Source organism: Cryptomeria japonica, chromosome 1, assembly GCF_030272615.1.
Source record: "Cryptomeria japonica chromosome 1, Sugi_1.0, whole genome shotgun sequence".
Classification (NCBI taxonomy): Eukaryota; Viridiplantae; Streptophyta; class Pinopsida; order Cupressales; family Cupressaceae; genus Cryptomeria; species Cryptomeria japonica.
The window spans coordinates 230862028-230884439 of record NC_081405.1 but is presented as its reverse complement, the minus strand read 5'-3'; the positions used below and the strand labels follow the sequence as shown (position 1 = coordinate 230884439).

General features: G+C 35.0%; 1 protein-coding gene across 1 annotated transcript in view; it reads right to left on the bottom strand.

Annotated features, from left to right (window-relative positions):
• Positions 1-12507: 12507 nt before the first annotated feature.
• Positions 12508-22412, bottom strand: part of LOC131035339 (mitotic spindle checkpoint protein MAD1) — a 301909-nt gene continuing 292004 nt past the window's right edge. The window contains exons 14-16 of the mRNA XM_057967016.2: positions 13368-13496; positions 13252-13290; positions 12508-13151 (exon numbers count right to left, since the gene is read on the bottom strand). Coding sequence (XP_057822999.2) covers positions 13062-13151; positions 13252-13290; positions 13368-13496 — 258 coding nt within the window. The 3' untranslated portion in view covers positions 12508-13061. The remainder of the gene's footprint in view (positions 13152-13251; positions 13291-13367; positions 13497-22412) is intronic.

The following is a 22412-nucleotide window of genomic DNA, read 5'->3' as shown; positions in this document are numbered from 1 at the left end:
CAAGTTTTGCAATTTTGACTGTGGAATCTCCTTCATTCAGTGTTTCCAAATGATCCCAAATAGCTTTAGTAGTAGACCTATCTGATAATCCCATGATTTGCTAATCAGATAATGCGCTCAAAAGTGCTTCTCTTGCTTTGCAATTATTTTCCTCATCTTTTCCCAAGGTAGGTGGATTAGGCTGACCAGGAGTAGGAGCAGTATAACCATTCTTTGTAACATCCCAGATGTCCTTTCCAATGCAATTTAAATGTGTCTCCATTCTGATCTTCCATATGGCATAGTTGGTTCTATCAAGTTTAGGACTGTCCTTCTTGAAATAGTTAGTAGACATTGGATCTCCTCAAGTTGTTAAACTTATGCAAAAGAGGACTAGGCTCTGATACCAATTGTTAGGTCCTAGAGACAACTGAGAGCGGGGGTGGGGGGGGGGGGGGTGAATCAGTTGTCTAACAAATTCAAACCAAAAACAACTTAACCAACTTAATGCTTAATATCGATAAACCAGTCTAATATGTCAGTAGACAGTTTTAACAGTTAATTGCAATACCAGTAAAGATTAATGCATGAAACAAAAGACAAAGTCATCCACAACACATAACACCAATATTTGTATGTGGAAACCCTGTAAGGGGAAAAACCATGGTGGGAAACCTTACCCACAAACAGATGATACTACTACAGATAGTAAGTGTATACAAATGGGGTCTGCACATGCAGAAAGCCCAAGTGCCTAGAGCTCACTACTCAATCACAAAATAAGAGTCACACTGACTACAATTGGATGGTTAAATCCAATAAGAATGTACTGCTCAAAATAGCATCTTCATATGTTGGATTTAGTACCGGTGTAGTTTTGATTGTCTTCACAAAAATCCTCCTTCAATTTTCAAATGATATCTGCGTGTATAGCTCTGCTTATTCTCGCATATACCTTCACACAATCCTTTTTCGCATTCCACATTCAATCTTACAAATAAGATCTTACATTTATACCATACCCTAAGACCAATTTTAGTAGGTCGACTCTAAAGGATAATACAATAAAATTAATTTACAAATCAATTAATACCCGATGCAATAACCGATTCACCATGTCGGCTTAATGCATTTACAACAATAATAAGTCATCTTCATAGCGTGCCATGCTAATCTGGAAAAGATAAACCTGCCGGTGTAACCTGGACCTATTTGTCGGTAACAACAAATATGCAAATACGAAGATACCACTAAACAAAACTCCAAGACAAGGTGTCCACACGATGTCTTCGACATAACCAAGTGTTTTCCATGCCCTTCTAAGTGTCAGTGATCATTATATCCTACCAGTGTACCAGATACCGGTGACTGTGCATAAGTCACTTGCTTGTCGGTGAATGTTGCTGATTCTCGAAAGTGCCAGAGTTGATAAGTGTTTAGTAGGTGTTGACATCAATGACAAAACCATACCAAAATACCAACACATCTTTCTTGAATGGCTTGAGCTTTTGTATCCTGGTTTTCTTGGGTAACAAACTTCCTCTATGGTTGTTCAAAAGAATATTATCTTCTGAGTTTCACAAGGAATTTTTAGTTGGTCCATCACCTTCTTTTGAATTCTTACCTCTTCTTTCTCTATCCAAGAAGATCATCTTTCCATCTCTTTGAGAGAGTCTTCTTATCTTCAAGTTTTTTTATTTCCACATCAAAATGATTTCCCTTCTACTCTTTGCAGTCCTCTTGTATGGAAGTTTCTTCTATCGTCACTTGATCTCAAATGACAACTCATTATTTGTTCTTCAAAGTCTTCAATTTCTTCATTTCATGGTCAAGAGCATGCAATCTTTTATCATCTAGATCCGTGTATATGCCAATCCATTCTTTCCCTTTGTTGTTGATCTATTGTGCATGTGGTTTCTTCTATTTATGCTTTAAATTCTCTTTTGAAGATTCCTTGCATGATTATCTTGGCATCAATGCAATCATTTCCTCTTTGTTGTAATTCTCCTCTTTGATATTTATGATGAAGGAATGCTTATCATATATCCATGTCTTTTAAGGTATCAATACATTGATAGGGACTCCTTTAATGTGAAGTTGAACATAAGCACAATCAGCTTTTCTTCAATCAAGCTAATTATTCTTTTGCCAACCCATACTTGTCAAATGTGAATATACAAGCATGCCCTTTAAAAAAGAGACTCTTAGATCATCACTATTTTCTAATAAGGGTTTATGAAAAGTGTCTTATTAAGATATCTTCACCACTTACTTTTTCATATCTTCTCATGCTATGATGAAAGGTTAATCTTTCCCAAATCTTCAACATGTCTAGTAGTCCTTTGTTGCATCTCGTCTCTTCTTATTCTTCTTTTCCATAGAAGCCACATTTGTCCTTTATGAACAAGTTCTTGTGTCAAAGACTTTCTATCTTTGATAATGTTTGAAAGGCTAGGCCCATCAAAATTTTCATAATGTGTTCTTTGGCCAATGTAGATATCAATTCATTATTTTTCCTTGATACCAACAAGTAGATTACTCTCTTCAATTTTTGTTTCTATCTTCAAGACATCAACTTTTCTTCATAATCTCATTGTTTTCTCCATGGGGTTAAAGAATAATAGCATAATTAGCTCCCCCTAAACTTGTGCTTCCTTTCATGAACTAGGAGGCATATGAAATGCAATTTGCACTTGCATTGGTTTCTTCCTCTCTTTCCTTTATCTTCTTCTTCTATAATTTTATAGGTCTTCCCTTTTGCTTGGTCATGAAATCCTTCATCATGTGTTGTCTAGGTGATTTCACAAAACCACTTCTGCAAAATTGCACTATGTGATTATAGTTATTGCACTTGTAACATTCAATACTATAATTTAGTTGAGGATACCATGAATTGTAGTTTATGTTATTCCATCCAAAAATATTTATGTTTCTTTTCTATTCTCAAGTAGGTCTACCTTTAGTTCTGCATTCTTTTTCTTTATGACCAAAATGTTTGCATGTAAAACAATAACCAATGAAGTTACTCTTGTTCCTATTTATGTGAATATGTTTTAGGGGGAGTACCCTTTTGACCCCGTCCTTTGAAGGATTGCTTGAGTTTTGTGGAACTAAACTCTTCTTGGTTTCTTTATTCTTGATAGCATTTATCATTACTTCGACATATTTTTCTACTTCCTCTTCTGATTTCTTAGATGACTCTTCTTCTACTTTGCTACTTTCTTCTTTGATGATACTTTTGAGTGTATCAACATAGCTCTTTGAGTTCTCTTCATAACCTAGCCCTTCTCTGTTATATGATGTTCTTTGGCTATTACTAATATCTTCCAAGGTTTTGGATCTTTTCCCAAATTTATTCATTTTGATGGTTGTTTTCTCTAATTTATAGTTTAGAGAGGCTACCTCAGATTAGAGTTGTTCACAAGTTTCTTCTATTTCCTTCAATTTTGACCTCATCTCTTCTTCCATTTTCTTTGCCTCATCAATTTGAATTTTCAAATTGATGATCTCTTTTCCTACTTGTTCAAAAGATTTGGTCTTGGTGCATTCTACTTGAAACATGTGCTTGTATTTTAGAACCTTGTTCCTAAGTCTCTCTATTTCATCTATGGAACAATATAGCTCCTCTTCAAAGCTATCTTCATCATCACTTTCAAGATTCATGTCATTACTCTCATCAAATTGTTTTGACTCATCTTCTTTACTCACAAAATGACATTCATAGTCTTTCCCTTCAGCACTTGTACTAGGTGCTTTGTTCACAATATCTCTCTTGGCACTTTTTACTTTATTACCTTTCTTCTTTCCAATAGTGTTCTTTTGATCTACCTTCAAGTTAGACTTTTTCGAAGGAACCCGCTCTGATACCAATTGTTGAAAACGTGGTTATACTAAGAGGGGGGGAGCGGGTGAATCAATATAACAAACTTTTACTTTTTTAACTTAATATTATAAACATCTATCTTTATCCCAAAGCATATTCATTGCATATTAACATTCACATGTGATCTAATTATTATGAACACAAGTAGAACACAAGATATATACAAGGAAACCCTTATGGGAGAAAACCACGACAAAATTGCTTCCTTATATACAAGAAACTCTTCTTTAAATTTGTAGGTATCAACCCACTAGAGGCATCGACCCCTCATTCTTGTTTGTGAGAAACTTTCCCACTAGAGGCACCAACCCCTCATTCTAATTTGTGAGCATTTGCCCACTAGGGGCACCAACCCCTCATTCAGTTAGAGGCACCAACCCCTAATTCTAATTTCCACCTTTTAATGGATGATGGATGATCCTATTCTTCACAAGTTTCATTCTCCAAACTGCTATTACGGTGACAACAAATTTGCCACACAACTAATCACAATCTCCTCGTAACACTCTTATAAATCTGTCATACTATTTTTCTCAAAACTTACCTCAATACACTTCAAATTCTTCTTCAATGTCTTCTTTAACTTTGCATGGAACCCTCACAAGTCTCACAATATCTTCACAATAATGCTCATAGAGTCTACACAAAACTGCTTATAAAGTCTAATTTTGAACTTGCCATGAAGTAATCAAACACTTCATATGTATATTCTATAAACTTCTCATATATTACCCTTGGCATATTTGTTTGATTGTCTTTCTAACTCGACACATGTCTCCAATTTATCTACAGAAATCTGATTCCTTTTATATCCTCATGGCTGAGTGAGGAGAAGCATCCTTCACTAAAGAGAGAATATTTTCAATGGGTATGCCCTTTGTTAACTAAAATTTTCTTAGGTAATCAATTTTAATTTGTTTTTTTTATCTCGAAGATATTCTTTTATTTCTATATAAATTTACTTAATATCAAAAATGACATTTCTGTGTTTTTTTCTAAACCTTTTATCCTTCACTCATATTCTTTATATATCTTGTAAATATCCCAAGAGAGGCATCTCTAAGACTTTATGAGAACATGCGTATCTCACCAAAAGAGGCACCCCTTAATTACTAATGTCATTTTGATCTTGAATCCTTTCAATCAAATTCTGGTCCCTTCACAAAGTATCGTTGCCTTTAAATGAGTATAACTAATGTCTTTATGAATTGCAGCCTTTCAATAATACTGATCGTTGATTTTAACTTGCTACATCTTTTGTCTTGTGTGCTTTTGTCTTATATGCTTTTTCTTAATTCTGTCTTTGATTAGTTTTGTGGTGACTTTGGCTCTGCTAACTTCTCTTTGTATGAACCTGACTTAGTTTGACTTTCATTAATAAATAAATTGTGGTTGTCTTTGATTCCTTAATCACATCTTTTTATCTCAAATGTAATTGCAGCCTTTAAGCATAATGAATTGTTGTCTTAATGATGCTTTTGTCTTATATGCTTTTTCTTAATTTTGTCTTTGATTAGTTTTGTGGTGACTTTGGCTCTGTTGACTTCTCTTTGTATGAACCTGACTTAGTTTGACTTTCATTAATAAATAAATTGTGGTTGTCTTTGATTCCTTAATCACATCGTTTTATCTCAAATGTAATTGCGGCCTTTAAGCATAATGAATTGTTGCCTTAATGATGCTTTTGTCTTATATGCTTTTTCTTAATTCTGTCTTTGATTAGTTTTGTAGTGACTTTGGCTCTGCTAACTTCTCTTTGTATGAACCTGACTTAGTTTGACTTTCATTAATAAATAAATTGTGGTTGTCTTTGATTCCTTAATCACATCTTTTTATCTCAAATGTAATTGCAGCCTTTAAGCATAATGAATTGTTGCCTTAATGATGCTTTTGTCTTATATGCTTTTTCTTAATTCTGTCTTTGATTAGTTTTGTGGTGACTTTGGCTCTGCTAACTTCTCTTTGTATGAACCTGACTTAGTTTGACTTTCATTAATAAATAAATTGTGGTTGTCTTTGATTCCTTAATCACATCTTTTTATCTCAAATGTAATTGCAACCTTTAAGCATAATGAATTGTTGCCTTAATGAATATAATTTGTACCTTTATAATTTATATACCCTCTTATAATAATCATTGTACTTACTCCGCTCCATCTCTTAAATAAAGTTACTCATCTTACTCATTACTTTGCTACATATTTAAGAATTGCTCCCTTCTAAATCGGTTCATGTATAAGTTAAATCATTGATGCTAATTAACATCTTCCAATCACTGTTTATTAAATCTATTTTTTCTTAGGGACTCCAAAACTGATGCTCATTAACATGTTCTAGTCACTGTTTATTAAATCTCTTATTCTTAGGGGCTCCAAATATTCAACCAAAAAAATAACATCTCCTCCAGTACACTACAGTAATTATGACAAGACTATGGTCCCCTATTCAACAGCTGCATGTTATATGAATGCAAATCTATTGTTCTTTTGACTTGCAGGGTTTCTTACCTCTGTGATTTCACCAAATACTTTCTTTAAATCCAATCAATGACAATGACATTATTCTAACAACCTTTCTCATACACTTGGCATCAATGACAATAATTCCAACAGAATGAAACAAGACGATCTAAGGCAGGAGATCGTCTCACATTCATCATTGTCCAAGAAGAAGATAAATAGATCTATCAAGATATGTAAGATTATCATTGTTAAGGGTAGAACTAATAATTCAAATGAATTAGTTAATCGCCTTATTAGTAAGCAAAGTCCAGTTAGTTGTGTGATTAAGTAATTGACATGCTGGAAGAGATACAACTCCTCACATCATGCCTATTTGGTGGCTATTAAAAGAGGTTTTACTTGCACGGAGGCATCAAATGATTGTTTTATATTTTTCTTCATAACTGTGGTGCTCACATGAGCCAATAAACAACCAAGTGAGAGGAGGGTGAGGACCCATCTGATGGCAAGGTGGAGGACACATATACACAAAGCTAATATTCAAATACAACACCAATGGTTACAATAGGAGTATACAGATATAATTAGACACAACCATCTGACTGAGGCATAGACTCTCATACATTGGATGCATGATCATAGAGTCTTATTCAAAAACAACGATTGCTCAATCTTGTCAATATTTCATATCCAATCAATAATAATATCAAACTTCATTGTTTCTAATAGAACTTTTGATGGAAATAATCTCACATACTCATGCTCTAATACCACTTCATGGAAACAATCTCACATTCTCATGCTCTGATGCCAAATGATGGGCATAAACTTCTATACCCAAAACAAATGCCATCCTAATGTTGTTCTCAAGGCAACAGGAACACAAAATGTAAATAGTAATCACTGAAGTGACAGGAGCTTTATTGCTCAAATACGACAGACTTACACACCAACAATGAAAATAGAGCCTACAAACACTCAAATATCTCTCATTCCATTACATTGATAATCAGAAACTGTACACAATCTGAGAATAGGAATTGATCACTCTCTACTTTCTACAAAATAGATATACTATGTTTCATCAAACCTTTTGGGGATTCAATTTCCTTATGACCAAGCCTGACAATCTTCTGCCAAATCAATATGCATCCCCAATATGTTTGGAACACAAATCTTGTCTGGTTTCCTCAATCACAATCCTTACGGTCTTTTTATTTGTCTTTGATTATCATTGCTCCAATACAAAGCTAGTGTCCTCCATTATGCTCTTACCTATTTGCCACTTACAAACTATATCTCTCTGCACATTTCTCTGCTTATTCTCTTTGGGTTGATACTCCCCTTCTACCCATTCATCTCCTTTCATACACGTTCATGTAACTATTTCACCTTTCCATCTACATTGATGGATCAACCCCCCTCTGCCTCTAATGTTCATAACCGATTCTTTTCATCCCTTCCTTTACCTCCAAACTGTTCCACTTTATCTACTTTGATCATTAATATTCCAATCGTCCTCAAGCATTCACTTCCTTCTATCGAAGGAAACTATATTGACTACCCAATTTACTACCCATGTGGTGACAAGATCTACCTTTACCCAAATTGATTCCCACCAATAAGATTGAAATAAAATAAACCAAAAAAAATTAAAGAGAAAAATCCAATGCCCCTAAGCAAAAGAAAGCATTTGCTCCTGCACATGAGAACATGAATCAAAAATTATTCCGCCCTATACTTTTTCTTCCACTTCTAGCATCATTCTGGAACATATGCCCTATTTTTCCCAATATTGTTGTTCATTATTCTACTCTTCCCTTTTCATCTCTCGCTCAACTTTATCAGAATTTTTTGCGGTCTTGTATAAATTTGCACCCCCTGTCTCAAGAGCATCATCTTCACAACGTATAAAATAAGTTATCTATTCATCCCATACTCCAATATTTATCTTCTCACTTGTATTAGTCATCTTACCCACCCATTCTTCCTCACTAACTAGCATCTCCAATAGTAAATCACCTTTGGCTTCCTCATTTACTTCATAATTCACAACATCCTTTCTAGAATCTAGATATCCTACTTCATTTTTCTTTCCAAACTTCTCACTACTCAACATATCAAAAGAATGTAAAGCAATGTTACCTTTCCATGTAGCTCTACAAGAACCTCTTGATCATGAGCTGCAATCTTCATCTTTATGTCCTTCAATGTTCCACTTGTCTTCATTCCTCCAAGCTTTCCATCCATTCTTGTTCTATCGACAAATCTTTCTCACTATTTGTGTTGGCTACTCTATCCATTTCCATATTTGCAAACTCTTTATTATGCATGTGTTTTCCTATGTCCTCTGTTAACATTATTGCTCCTACATCTGCTTCTCTATTTTTGTTTACACCACCTTCTTGCTCTCCACTTTCCACGCCATCATTATACCATGTCTTGACTGTCCACTTTTGTTTTTCATTACTCTCATCCAACCGCTTCTTTGGATCCATTCCACACTCATAATTGTTATTTTTGAGCTTTTCAACATGATTTTCTTTGTTTTCCTTTCTCTTTTTATATTGTCTCCTTCTAATATCTTTCTCATCTGCAAGCCTCCAAAACTCCATCTCACATTCATACATCTCATTATCACTACTTGGTTCCACATCCTTCTCATCTTCTTCTTTCAAACTCTTTTGTTCAACAAAATCGTACAAGGATTCAAAAGCATCATAATTAGATCCATCTAATTCAACTTGTTTACCCTTCACCTTGCATGTGTTCTCCTCAAGCTTCTCCCAGTCTACTCCAACTATCTCAGTATTCTTCTTTGGCATTTCCTTCGTCAATACTTCTATTTCTTTATCTTTATTTATATCATCTTTTTCCTTCCCATTCGTTGTTGTCTTCATCATGCTCCCATGTTCATTTAGCTTGAAATTATCCTCATATCTTGTATTCATTTGAATCATCTCTATGTCTTGCAACTCCACTTTCATCTACAGTTATCCTACACTTAACCATCCACACTTTATTTCTCATAGTTGCAGGCTGATGTTTGTTTATTGTTGCACTTGTCCTTTCGAATTCATGGACTGATTTCTGCCTTAAAACATTTTCTTTATGCCTCCTTGACAATTTGCCCTATATTCTTCATTCCACTTTAAACTTGTCATAGCTTTCATCCTCTGTACTTGCTTGGTATCATAACCTCTATCATGAGCAACCTCTTGTTTACATTTTCTCTGTTGCCCCTCAACAACTGACTTATTTTGCCAACTCGGCACCTTGTATCAAAGATTCTTGGCAAGATTTAATAACTCTAATTTTCTCTTCTCTTTATTAACTTGCATATAAATATTCTTATTTTCACATATATGACCAAAATCAACATTCTCTTCAATTTACCTTTGCAATAGGTTGTTGTCTTGTTTTTCCTTCATTCTTGTCTTCACTTGCCAACTCTTCCACTTTGCAAGCTCTTTTCCCTTCATCTGCACCATCTTCTAAAGCATCATGAAGTTCTAGGGCATCCTCAAAATCTTTGTTACCATCCCATAGATCTTCAATACCATTTTCATCTTTATTCTTAGATACTCTACAATGCATCTCTATTGCAAATTGGTTCTTTATACCTTCTTGGCAAATAGCTGCAACTTGCCTCCTTCCTTTCTCATCTTCATCTTTGTTTATGAGTGCCCTTTTGTCGCCTTCTCTTCCCATCTTTTTAAGGTCTTGTTCTTGACCTCCTTTATTAAACTTCTCATTCTTGCATACACATATTCACAGACAACATTAGCAAACAAAACAAGAGACCAAAATGTCTCCATAAGTGCCTTCTTCATGGACACTTTCCTCTCGTGTTACTTCTTTTAAGTGTTTTCTACATCTCTCCATACTTCATTATTTCTCCTCATGTCCTCCACCCTAAGAAATTTTGTCACCTCTTCCAGTGTACATTGCTCTTTTGGCGACTTCCTATTGTCCAAACCCCTCAAGGTTTTCCTCATGCTTTCATCTTCTCCTTTCAAGGCAACCATCCTTTGCCTTCTCTTCTTCACAATCAACTTTATAGGCCACATCACCTTTCTCATCGGCCAACACCAAACATATTCCTGGCTTCTTTCTTCAAGCCACTGTTTTACCGTTATCTTACACCTCTCTAAATCTCTACTCAACTTTACAATCTCTCTATCAAACTCTGCATCTTGCTTGCTTTTATTTGCCTTTATATTTCCCATCTCAAAACTTCATTTCCAAACATTTTGTTGCAATTTTCAATCTTTTCTCTTCTTGACTTCTTGATACCTCACCTAGGGTTTTTCTTCTCTTTCCCCCTGCCCAATCTTTTGGCACCCAAGTTCTTATTAATTTGTCAATCTGTAATACACACTTTCCTAAATATCTATGAACATAACGAACTTCTTACCCAAACCTTTTTAGGCTCTCAACTTTCTCCTCCCAGACCTTTTAGGCTCTAATACCACTTGATGTAAACAATCTCACATACTCATGCTCTAATACCAATGATGGGGATAAACTTCCATACCCAAAACAAATGCCATCCTAATGTTGTTCTCAAGGCAACAGGAACACTAAATGTAAATAGTACTCATTGAAGTGACAATACCTTTATCGCTATGGTATGACAAACTTACACACCAACAATGAAAACAGGACAACACTTAAATATCTCTCATCCCATTACATTGATAATCAGAAATTGTTCACACTTTGAGAATTGGAATTGATCACTCTCTACTTTCTACAAAATAGATATACAATGTTTGATTGAACCTTTTGGGCATTCAATTTCTTTTTTAGCAGGCCCGGCAATCTTCTACCAAATTGATCTGCATCCTCAATACGCTCAGATCAAAGTCTGTCTGGTTTCCTCAATCTCAATCCTTGTGGTCTTCTCGTTTGTGTTCAGTTATCATTGCTCCAATACAGAGCTAGTGTCCTCCTCCATTCTTCTCTTACTAATTTGCCAATTACAAACTATATTTCTCTACTTATTCTCCTTTAAAATTATTGTGAATCCAATGGTTTTTGTGAGTTGCATTGTGCATTCATATTAACTTGTGAGTTGCATTACGCATTCATAAGAAGAAATTAACTTTAACTTTTTTGTGCATTTGCTTAGGATTAGAATCCTTGTTTGAATTTCTTTAAGTATTTCTCTCCCCTTTAGAAGACCCCCAAAATAGAAGATCCGACTTCTTTAAAATCTGGAGGATACAATTATCAAATGAGATCTTATCTCTTTACCCTTGAATGAATGCACTAAAAAAATATCCCAGTGAACGTATCTAAGCTAGTGGATGAGCACAAGAGTTGACAAGAGCAATTGCTGGATCTCCCATACAAAGACATCGAAAGAAAAACTGATTAAAATTCCTAGAAAAACATTGGCTCTACTATTTTGTTGTAGATGAGACCATTTCACTAACAGCTGTAGCTATTCTAGCTCAAAAAACGGCATGATTCACACATAACACAAAGGTAAGTCAAAAATAACAAATCTCGGCAAAAATAGCTGACCGCTATTTTTTCACTATTTGTATAACATGAAGGTAATTCTGCAGTTTTCGAGCCAGATTAGGCGCATCCTTCACTAACCACCAAATCCATTTGTCAAATATGCTCTCATCAACTAAGATTTTGTCAATGGTCATAGCCAACAGAATGTTACTATAAGATAGATCTTTGATTCTACATGGCTCACTCGTTCTTCCTCTATTTATGATCTGAATCTGATTTGAACTCAATTGATAGGATAACTGATACATTCAACCAACTGCACCTGAAACAGTAACACTTAGACCTAACCAAACATGTCATTGTTTGACAAATCTTCAATCCTATGCGACTCACCTGTTTTCTGTTTTAATTTGATTTTGATTCGAAACTTACTCATAGGATGGCTGAACCACTCACCAACTGAATCTGAATGTTTGTCCAGATAATTTCAGATCAAAACTTTTTATCTAAAGGGCAACTCAAAGTCTGTTTAGCATGCTTCAATCAAATCATTTATTAAGGCTAACATCATGGGAATTTGAACCTGGATACCCTTATGAAAGACCCAATATTGTTTCCACTCGAGCTCATCCTATTGGACAGTTTATTCATACAATTAATACCGACTACATGGAACAATCTAGCATACAGAAAACAATTGTAAATAGCATATGATTACAAATTACAATTCTGATTGCCATTGACTTCAATATATGTGAAGTTCAAACCTTTGAGGTATCTTCTGTTCGTACCTTAATATACAAATAATAATGTAGGAAGGAAATTAGCCCATGCGGACAAGTCTTTTCACTTTACAACCCAGAGTAATCACATGAAAACAGATAAGACTCTTGAAACGTTATTTTGCTGTATTGTGGTCTATAGATGTATATTGCAATGAGATATTTTGCAGTCCTCTTAAATAAAACTTTCTGACCCTTGATGCACAACTATTTCATCATGCTAGATACATCATAGCCATCCAATCAAATATATGGAAATCAGATCGACCCAGATTCTCTGACTTACCTGCTTATATTTTCAGTTCTTTGGTTTCATAGATCATTCATAATATTCTTTTCAATATCCTCTTATCACACGTAATTTAATCATAAAGCTTTCCAGTTTTCTTTCAAACATTTTGAAGAACCAAATTTTACATATATCCTTCTCAAAATGCAAAGTTTCCTCTTCTACCCATCTTAATAAGAACTTTCCTCAAAATTTTAAGTCATTGTTGATCTGTTAAACAGTTCAACTGTTAGATTTGCAGTGAAAGCTGGAATTGAGTGGAACTTGTGCAGGAAGACATCCACCTGCATTGACCAAATTAGATGTGAATTTCACAAATGTAAATCTGTGACACACTCAGTGTTTTAACAGAAAGTGCAATCTCAAACAATTCTAGATCAATACCTCACGTGATATCTCAGGTTGAGAAGTATACTCGTTCATCTGCACAGATAATCCATTGAAAATTCAAATTATTAATAACAAAACTAAACTTTCATAACAAGCTGCTTAGTGATTACCTGCAGATTCATGTTCCCTGATTCATATTCAAATTCAAGTTTATCATCATCGCTAAGTGCATATATAGACTGAAGAGTAAATAATGTGACTGGTATTCCACTTGGTCTTTGTTGTTCATCCATTTGTATCTGGGAGAAGAAGAACCAGTCAAAGTTTGAGCAGCTTAGAAAACATGAAAAAGAGTGATTAAAGACAGAAATGCTTGAGATCAAAGATATCAGTACATTGAGCAATTGTTGTTTAGTTGTAGGAAAAATTCCTATGTTGCAAAGAGGAGTAGAACCATATATGTGTTTTTTTAGATCTCAAAGAGTAGACTATTAAATCAAAAGCAACGAATACATAGAAGTAGGAACCATATATGTGTTTTTCTCTTATGAGCGTATCAGCATGAAAGAATGTTGATCCTTACAAAGGAATAAAATGTGAATATCTTGTTAGCATTTTACTTTGCACCTTTCCATACAACACAAAGCATAATAGATATGCAGTAGAACCACTCTTTTAATTAGAAGAGGAAGTTCCCTATAAGTAAAAACTAGCCTAATCAGTACAAAATACTTGTTATTTACAATTTTTGGGGGGCTGTTTTATGCTTGTACTGAATAAAATTAGTAGTGTCTTTTTGGATTCACCTAGGGCAAAAAGGATGAAATGCACTTCAATGCCAAGCAAAAGATTTTTATATTTTTGATTGAAAATAAATCCTACACCATATGCTTGCACTGTGTTGGTAAACAAATTTGTCATTCCAGATTTCCAATTGACTTGCCCAATAGGAAATGACAAATGTTCCAACAGTTGGAGAAATTGCTTATGAATTGCAATCTTCATGTGCATTTGAGAGGGGCAGCTCCCTTGTATGATGGGGGTTTTTAAGTTTTTGGGTACTCTAACCTGAAAGTACAAAACCGAGAAAGACAACTAAAAGAGAAAAGACAACAAAAACCCTACTGGCAGGCCATAGACATATGAATACCAAATAGGACATCGTGACTAATAATGATTACAAAGGGGATTTTAGCATAAAGTAAGTTTTGACATGCAATGATGATGAAAGAAGAATGACAAATCTCAACATACGAAGAGATAGATTGCTTCGACACATTCAAACCAAGACACCAAGATGATGGTCTCATTACATCAATTGCATAGATTACCAATTTTTTACACATGCATAAAAAGATTACCAATTTAACATACAAGAAATTGACAATGATAACAGAGGAACACAATTAGAACATACGAACTAGAATGCATTCTTAATTATCTTTTCAAATTACACAATTCCAAAATCCTTTCTGTACATGGTGTGAACATAAAAGTTCTTCAAAGTCTCTCTTAAAACTTCTCCAGAGTTTCCCTTCTATAAAAGTCTCCTTACATTACAAATAGCCTTGTATTTAAAGGGTCTCCCCGATAACTAACTAGTAACTCCTTAGATAAACACCTTTGTATTTTGAGAAGAATAAAATAAGCTTTATTTTCCTTAGAAATCACTCAACTTTTGCATAAACAAAGCTTATTTTCTAACTTGGTTACAAACATGTGACACAAATCACTTAAACAAAACAACTTAGAAATGAAACCTATAGTTTTCAAGTTATGGGTTACATTGAGGTACTTCTCCATCTTCATCTACTTCAATTACCCTTGGTTGCCATCTCATTGCTTAGCCATTGAAGAACACAGAAAATTTATCTTCATGTTGAAATGAACAAATTATCCTGAGGTTCTCCATAAGCATGACAAAGTGTAATTGTTGCAACACATCCATAACTCAACATTCTTGAAAGAAAACTCCAGAGAATGTGCCAAGTGTACATTGCCCAGTTTATCACAAGATCTGAATTTCCATCCATGCATAATGCAAAGTTACCACCTTTTGACAAAAACACCAAATTGTCAATGTGGAAAGCAATTTGAAGGCAACCACTATTTTGTCTTGCCATCCCACTTTCCTCTACTATTTGAATAAACCACTGCTACTTTATTGATTTTCCTTCATAAGATTTGAATGGCATCCTTAACAAATTATAATGGACAACATCTCATACCAAATGGAACAACCTTTATACTTCTTTGGACTGTCAATAAATTATCGAATCACCTCAGCTAAAGATACATAACAGAACACCAACCAAAGATTCCCATGCTTTGGCTCAGGTCTTCCTCATAAATGTATACATGACATATGGAGAAATCACATTAAAAATGTGGCAGTTCTATTGAAATATATGATATAGGTCAAGTGAACTCTATAATATCCCTTGTCTAATCTGACCCTGTTTTTGCTTATTTGAACTTCAAGGAATATTGTCAAACACTTTCCATACAATATTTGTACTTGGTGTTTTGACTTCAGTTGGTTTGCAATTACTTTTGATGCATGTAAATGAAGTTTAAAGGCTTGCAATGATCATTAAATTGAATAAGTAAGGTGTAAATGCTATTCTTTGTCTTTTTTGAATGCAAATAGATGACCAACACGATGTAAATATGCACCTACAGCAACTAGACATTAACTGAAACAGTTGGCATGCAAACTGTTATGCTATCTATGAAGATTATAACCATAGGCATTATATCAAACATTTATCATGCAACCTCCCCTTCCTTCATTGAACTTGTTCAACAATTCTTACAACCAAATGCATTTCCAAATGGAGGATGAGGTTCATTAAATTAAAACCTGCTTGCTGGCAGCCACTGCTGGGTTTGATTTAGATTCCAACCTGCTGCAGTGATTAACTTCCCCACCTTCAAAAATATTCACTTCACCTCTAGAAGAGTACGACTAGGGCAGAAGAGAGTACGGCTGAGTGTGAAAAGGCTGTACGGCCTGTAATTATTGTGCCCAGCGTTGAATTAACACAGCCCCATAATTATTCTGCACTTCACAAAAAATCTGCTCAAAAACCTTGATCGATCTTCCTCCAATTTGTACAAATTTGACTGCTGGTTACAACCAACTCAAAAGCAACCCTCAAAAGATATTTCACCACCTCATGTAGCTGTCACAATGAAGTAGCTATGCACTCCAATGCCAAAAAACTCTGAAAACTTGCAGAAACCCTTGGTCTCTCCAAATCCCAATGCTCTCCAGCTTCAAGTTGAAAGAAATAACAATCACACAATGAATTCGATTTAGCTTGAAGACTCTTATATTCTCCAGATGGTTCGATTTCCAATAAAGCAATTTAAATAACATTTAAAATGCTATTTTCATTTAGACTTAGGAAATCTTTTAATTTCTCATTAATAATGGACCCCATAATTAATTGTATTAATGGCCCCCTTTCAATGATGACTTGATCCTCAATTATTAAGTTAAGTTATAACTTAATAATATATCCTTTTAATAAATAATTATTATTTAGGCCAATTAAACATTAATATCTCCCAAAATACTTATTATTTTGCTATGTCGTCTGAAATGGGAGTCAACACTGCTAATCACCATATGACCAGATGCTCTTGCTAAAAATAGTAAGGGTCCTTCTCGATCAACCTCTAACTTACTATAAATAGTAAGTATAGCAAATGAAGTCTAAATGAAGCCAAACGAACATCAAAACGGAACATACAGAATACTGGAGAAGATGAGAACCTCTATTGACCAAATCTCTGCCTCAAAAGACCCTTTGTCCACACTCATTAGCCTACGAGGATCAAAATAATAGGCTAATCGTTCAAAAATAGGAACAAGCTAAAAAGGGGACATTACAAACTCATTCATATAAGCCAAGCCAAAACAATTGGAGTGAGTATAAGCCTAGACAATGAGTATCATAGAGTCATGTAAATGAACATGTCAATATAAAACATGAAACAACAGCCAACATAATTAAGTTGTTCTTCTCTAACAAACAATGCCAGAAGAATTAAGACCACCACCTTTGCATAAATTTGATTTGGTTGTTCATCCTTGATGAATCACTTGCTTTCCCATTTCACTTCACAATCATTGAGATTGTCATATGTTTAACCAGGACACAATAGTTAGAGTGTGCCTTTTACTTGGACTATCTAACATGTCTTTCGAATGCATTTTTAACAAATACATTATGTGCATATCATATGTTCATAACTGTCCAAGAAAGCACATTTCTGCAAAGCATTTTGTCAAACGATTTCAGTGCCTCTTTATTACTGTAAATTGAATTTGCTTGAAAGTTTTTCTATCATCCCTCAATGAGCTTGTAGTTTTCCCATTGTCTAGAAAAAGGTCACCTTTTGCATGATACCATTCATTTGAGTCCTTGATAAATTAATCATAGTTCATAGGCAATGATAAAAGAAGAATAAATGAGGTCTTAAGGGAATGTGAAAAACATAGTCCTAGCTATAAGATTCATTGTTGAATAAGCCTCAAATGATAGTGAACATAGATTATTGGAATTGAATCTCAAAGGTATATCTCCTACATGATGATGCCATTATGAAAATATTGCCCTGAAAATAGATAAAATGCACCCAACTAAGTCCATCTATTACATAGGTCCTTTGTGGTATCCTTCAAGAAACTGTGTATGTCTGTATCCATCAAGAAACTGTGTATGTCTGTATCCACCATAGGCATCCTAAATAGATCAAAGTTTAGTATCGATGGAATGGAGTGCTTTGGGTCATCCCATGTTATAGCATTACTCCTTGTCCAATAGGCTACATAGGCACTTGATCCAACAAATGTAGATCTCGTTAGGATGATTGGTCTCTTCTTCATAATGGGTTTTAGTGCCCTATTACCTAAAATAGTCTCAAAGAGACCATTGAGATTGTGTGCATCATACACTAAGATACCGTTAGCATGAAATATCATTAGGTGTAATTTTATTTTATTGTCTGTGACTGTCATTGTTTATTGTTTTTGATTTAAAAAGCAGTGAGAACTAGGGCACTGACCCTTTAAATAGCATGAACTATCAATAGCACCCTTACAGCACTATAACAACACAAAAAACAGTTAAAAGCCAAAGTCTTTTAGAACCAATAAACACCAAGAGTTCGAACCAACAAAACAAGGGACACCAACCCCAACCAAAACCAACAGAAAAAAAGACCTAAGGGGTCGACTTGCAAACCCCTGTCATATCTACAACCCTGTTCCATTCATTGAAGAGGAACTTATACAGTTCCTTGGCCTCCTTATCAGCATCATTGTCCGCAGTACACTCTCTCAGGAGGGAGAGAGTCAAAGCCGAGCTGTGAAGAACCTGCAGGCAAAATTTGTTAATACTGATAATCTAAGTATCACAAACGTCCATCCTTCATTTCAGCTCTTTAACCTCATCAATGATGGCCTTCAGATCAAGGAGCAGCACCAGGCTTTCAATCTGGTTCAGGATCGTCTTGACCTCTGTGTTGATACTCTGGATTTGCTCCATGGTAGGGATCCCTTGTGGGAATTCAGTATCAGCAGCACTGCCCTCCCTGTTCTGCTCCAGATTGTGCCTCGTCTTCACTGCCATTGTTGTTTCACATGGTAGGTCTTCTGATTTTGTAGAATTTGGGTAGAATTACAAGCTAGGAAGCAATCTGTTATTTTCTTCCTTTTTCTAGGGCGCATTCCATATTTTGGTAGGAAGCATGTAACACCAATGCAAATGTTTAACACTTTCATGTCTATCCATAGGCCATCAATGTAAACCATTTTGTTATGATGAGATCTATTACTGTTCCTAATCTCCCATCTGTGCTTACACAAGAATATAGTCATTTACATTTTCTTGAAAATTTCCAAAGTATTTTCAATAAGTCTATTTTGTATCTGTTTCAGCAGCAATAGAATGCAATGAGACCATATTTGCTAGATGCATCTATCAAAAAGTGCTCACACCTTGTCTGTGGTTACACATTTGACTGTAGATCTGCCTAAGGCATTTCCAACCATAGTATCTATCTAAAATTGGCCATATCACTTATACTTTGACAAGTGTGCAAGCACTATTCCAAAGTTTTTATTTACGCGTGAGTAGGGAAGATGATGGCATGAGGAATTAGTTTGCATATGTCAGTTGCATTTTCTTGAAACTTTCTATGGCTTTTTCCCCAATTCCATTTGTTCACTCTTGCAATTATTTGCATTCCATGAGATGACATCTCTTGGAGGAATTTTGTCAAACATTTCACATGCCTCGATGGAGGCCCATAGTCTGCTCCAATGCTCCCAACTTTGGTGCAGACCTGATTTATTCTGTCAAACAGTTCACATGACTCGCCTATGCTTCCACATTTTATATGCAAGTTAGCATAGCACCTGTAACTATAGCAGCTCATAAAAATCTCCCAACTATTATGTTTTGATGGATGTCCATACCATTGAGGTGTTTTCTACAAACATTTCACACCTCTAATTCTCCCCACATTCTCACATGCACAAAGATGATTGTGTCAAAGGTTGTTGAATTTGAGCTTTACTTCTGCCAATTGCATCTGCTTGAAAGTTTTTAAAACCTTTCCAACAAATCTATTTTGGGCAGAACCTGCATTAGGATTATGCCATGAGACCTTGTTTCTTCAAAAACCTCCTGTTAAACAATTCACATGCCTCAAATATGTTCCCATAATAGGTTCTTTGGGTACCTTAGGTTTTCAAAACTAACAATCTCAACTTGTGAATTGTGAGTTTAACTTTTCACAACCCCTTTCTTCTGAGTTACTTTTTAAAAAAATTTCACAGCCTTATTTGATCAACTTTTTACTCCTCACAACCATCTCATATCAACTTGTCACAACGTACAACCTTTCTCATCAACTTGTTGTGAGTTGTGAATTTTTATAACTCCTTATGTTTTCTTTATTTTCTTATTTTCTCAACACATACATGTTCACATTTAACTGCGAATAATCCAGAAAATTCCTCAACATAAATTGTGAACTTGAGGAAACTAAATGACAACAACTTTTGATTAGATATCATTCCCACAAACATAAATATCACCATGATTTTTAATGTGAAATTTCATTGGTGAGGAGTGTTGAAAACCCATTTATCAATTTTACAAACATGCACACAGCCGAAATTTCCATAACTTTTTATTGTCTCCATATTTTTCACTAAAACCAATGATCAAAACCCCAAAATATAACTCCATCCCAACTAAATAAAACCTTTAATTTAATCATTTCCATAATTTGGCCGACAAAAAATTAAGCTTTAATATCCCAAAAACTGAGAGGTACGTCAACCTTAAAATTGACCACATTGGTTGAAATACCACCAGGAAGACTCCTGGAAAACGGAGCCTGAAAGACCTCTAGAAGGCGAGCCACCAAACGACTATATCTCTAGGATGGAAAGTATTGAGATAAACAACACAAGGGTCCATTGAAAAGCCCCGAATCACCCACAAAGGGTCTTGTAAACACTCTATTAGCCTACAAAGACCATGAATAATAGGCTAACCTCTAAAAAAACTTATGCTTAGAAAGGCGCAAAAACGGGGACATTACAGATAACTTGAGTAATAAAAGGGCTTCATGGGGATGCTTGACAAAATAGTCTAAGTTGGTTGTGTTGATGGGTGAAAATTGTTGCTTTCGGTCAACACTGAATAGAATGTCGAGTGTATCCTATTCTCTCTTGAATACGGAAATCCCTAATGCTGTTCGGATTGATCATAGTGGATAACCTCAAAGTTCCAAATGTCAGGTCTTGACTTACTCAGGATAACTTAGCGGTTGATGTGTTTTGCTGGTAAACACAAGGGGCTTACGAATGCTACAAGCTGGCCTACATCTGGTAATGCTTTGATACTCAAACTGGGAAAATAAATAACAAAAGGATTAGGGTTTAGGAATCTTAAGGACAATGATAGTAACGGTTGGTGTTGTGGGTAGACAAATTTCACATAAACTAGTTCTTGATTAGCCAGAGTTATACTCACAACCCCAAAGGAATAGTGCAAGCTTCAAGGGATTGAAAGGATTTTCAGACCACAAACATTCATCTAGATACCCACTTTTGGCACAATCCAAGATAAACACTCATAGTTGAACTAAGAACAACGATAGGTTCAAACTAACCATACACAAAGACTTACAATTAGCACGTCTCTAATAATATGAACCCGAAATCAAATCAAATACCCTCACACTTCATTATTAGAATCGCTGAACATTAGCTAATTTGATGAAAAGAAACCATGTCAATAGAAGAAAACAAATGGCAAAACACCATGCTTCAATGTTTATTCACTTGCTTCAACTGCCATTAAAACAATTTATATCCAACAATTTCTACTCTGTTGTACTTCTACTCCTAATTCTAACTGCAAGCTGTAAAAATCCTAACTACCTAACCTGTTACAATGAGAGAGGCACTAGCCTTTCATAGATTTTACATTTTGAATCAAAGGCCAAGATTTAACCCATCAATGGCTCTAATCTGCCTTCTAGAAGCTCTGACAACATTCTGGTTAATGATTACAACTACCTCCAACTACCTTTTCAGCTACTTGCAACTATTTTCAATTAATCTTACTAGAAGACAAAGTTTTACTGCGCTTGAGGCACAAAAAGGTAGATTTGGTAGCTGGTAAATAACTAACTTGTGGTAGCCTTTTGAATTTATATTAAACTGGGCCCACAAGTAGTCATCTTGCAATAAATCTATTGCCTTTTCAAACAAATTCATTCTCTGTTATTTCCAATTGTTCATTTTCTGTCGCTGCATACTCCTGGGTAGCATTTTGTGCCTTGATTGTGATTTTCCCATGTCTTGAATCCTTGGCTTCTTCAAGCCGCTGAGATGTCCTTCATCAACGTTCAATCATCTCGCGCTTCTCTCCCAGACATATGCTACAAAGGCAAAGAAAACTCTTTGATCATAATTGTGGAATGATCCTAAACACATAAATGAGTGTTAACAAACCCTCATTTCTAGAGAATTGATGTTAGCAAACTCTGATTTTATCTTTATTAATCAGAAATGCTTGTTGATATCTTGGAAAAGCATCTTCTGATGTGGAAATTTCTTGGAACTTTATTTGCCCCCTTTGCTTTAATGTGAACACTTTTCGGTGTTTTAATTACAAAGACAA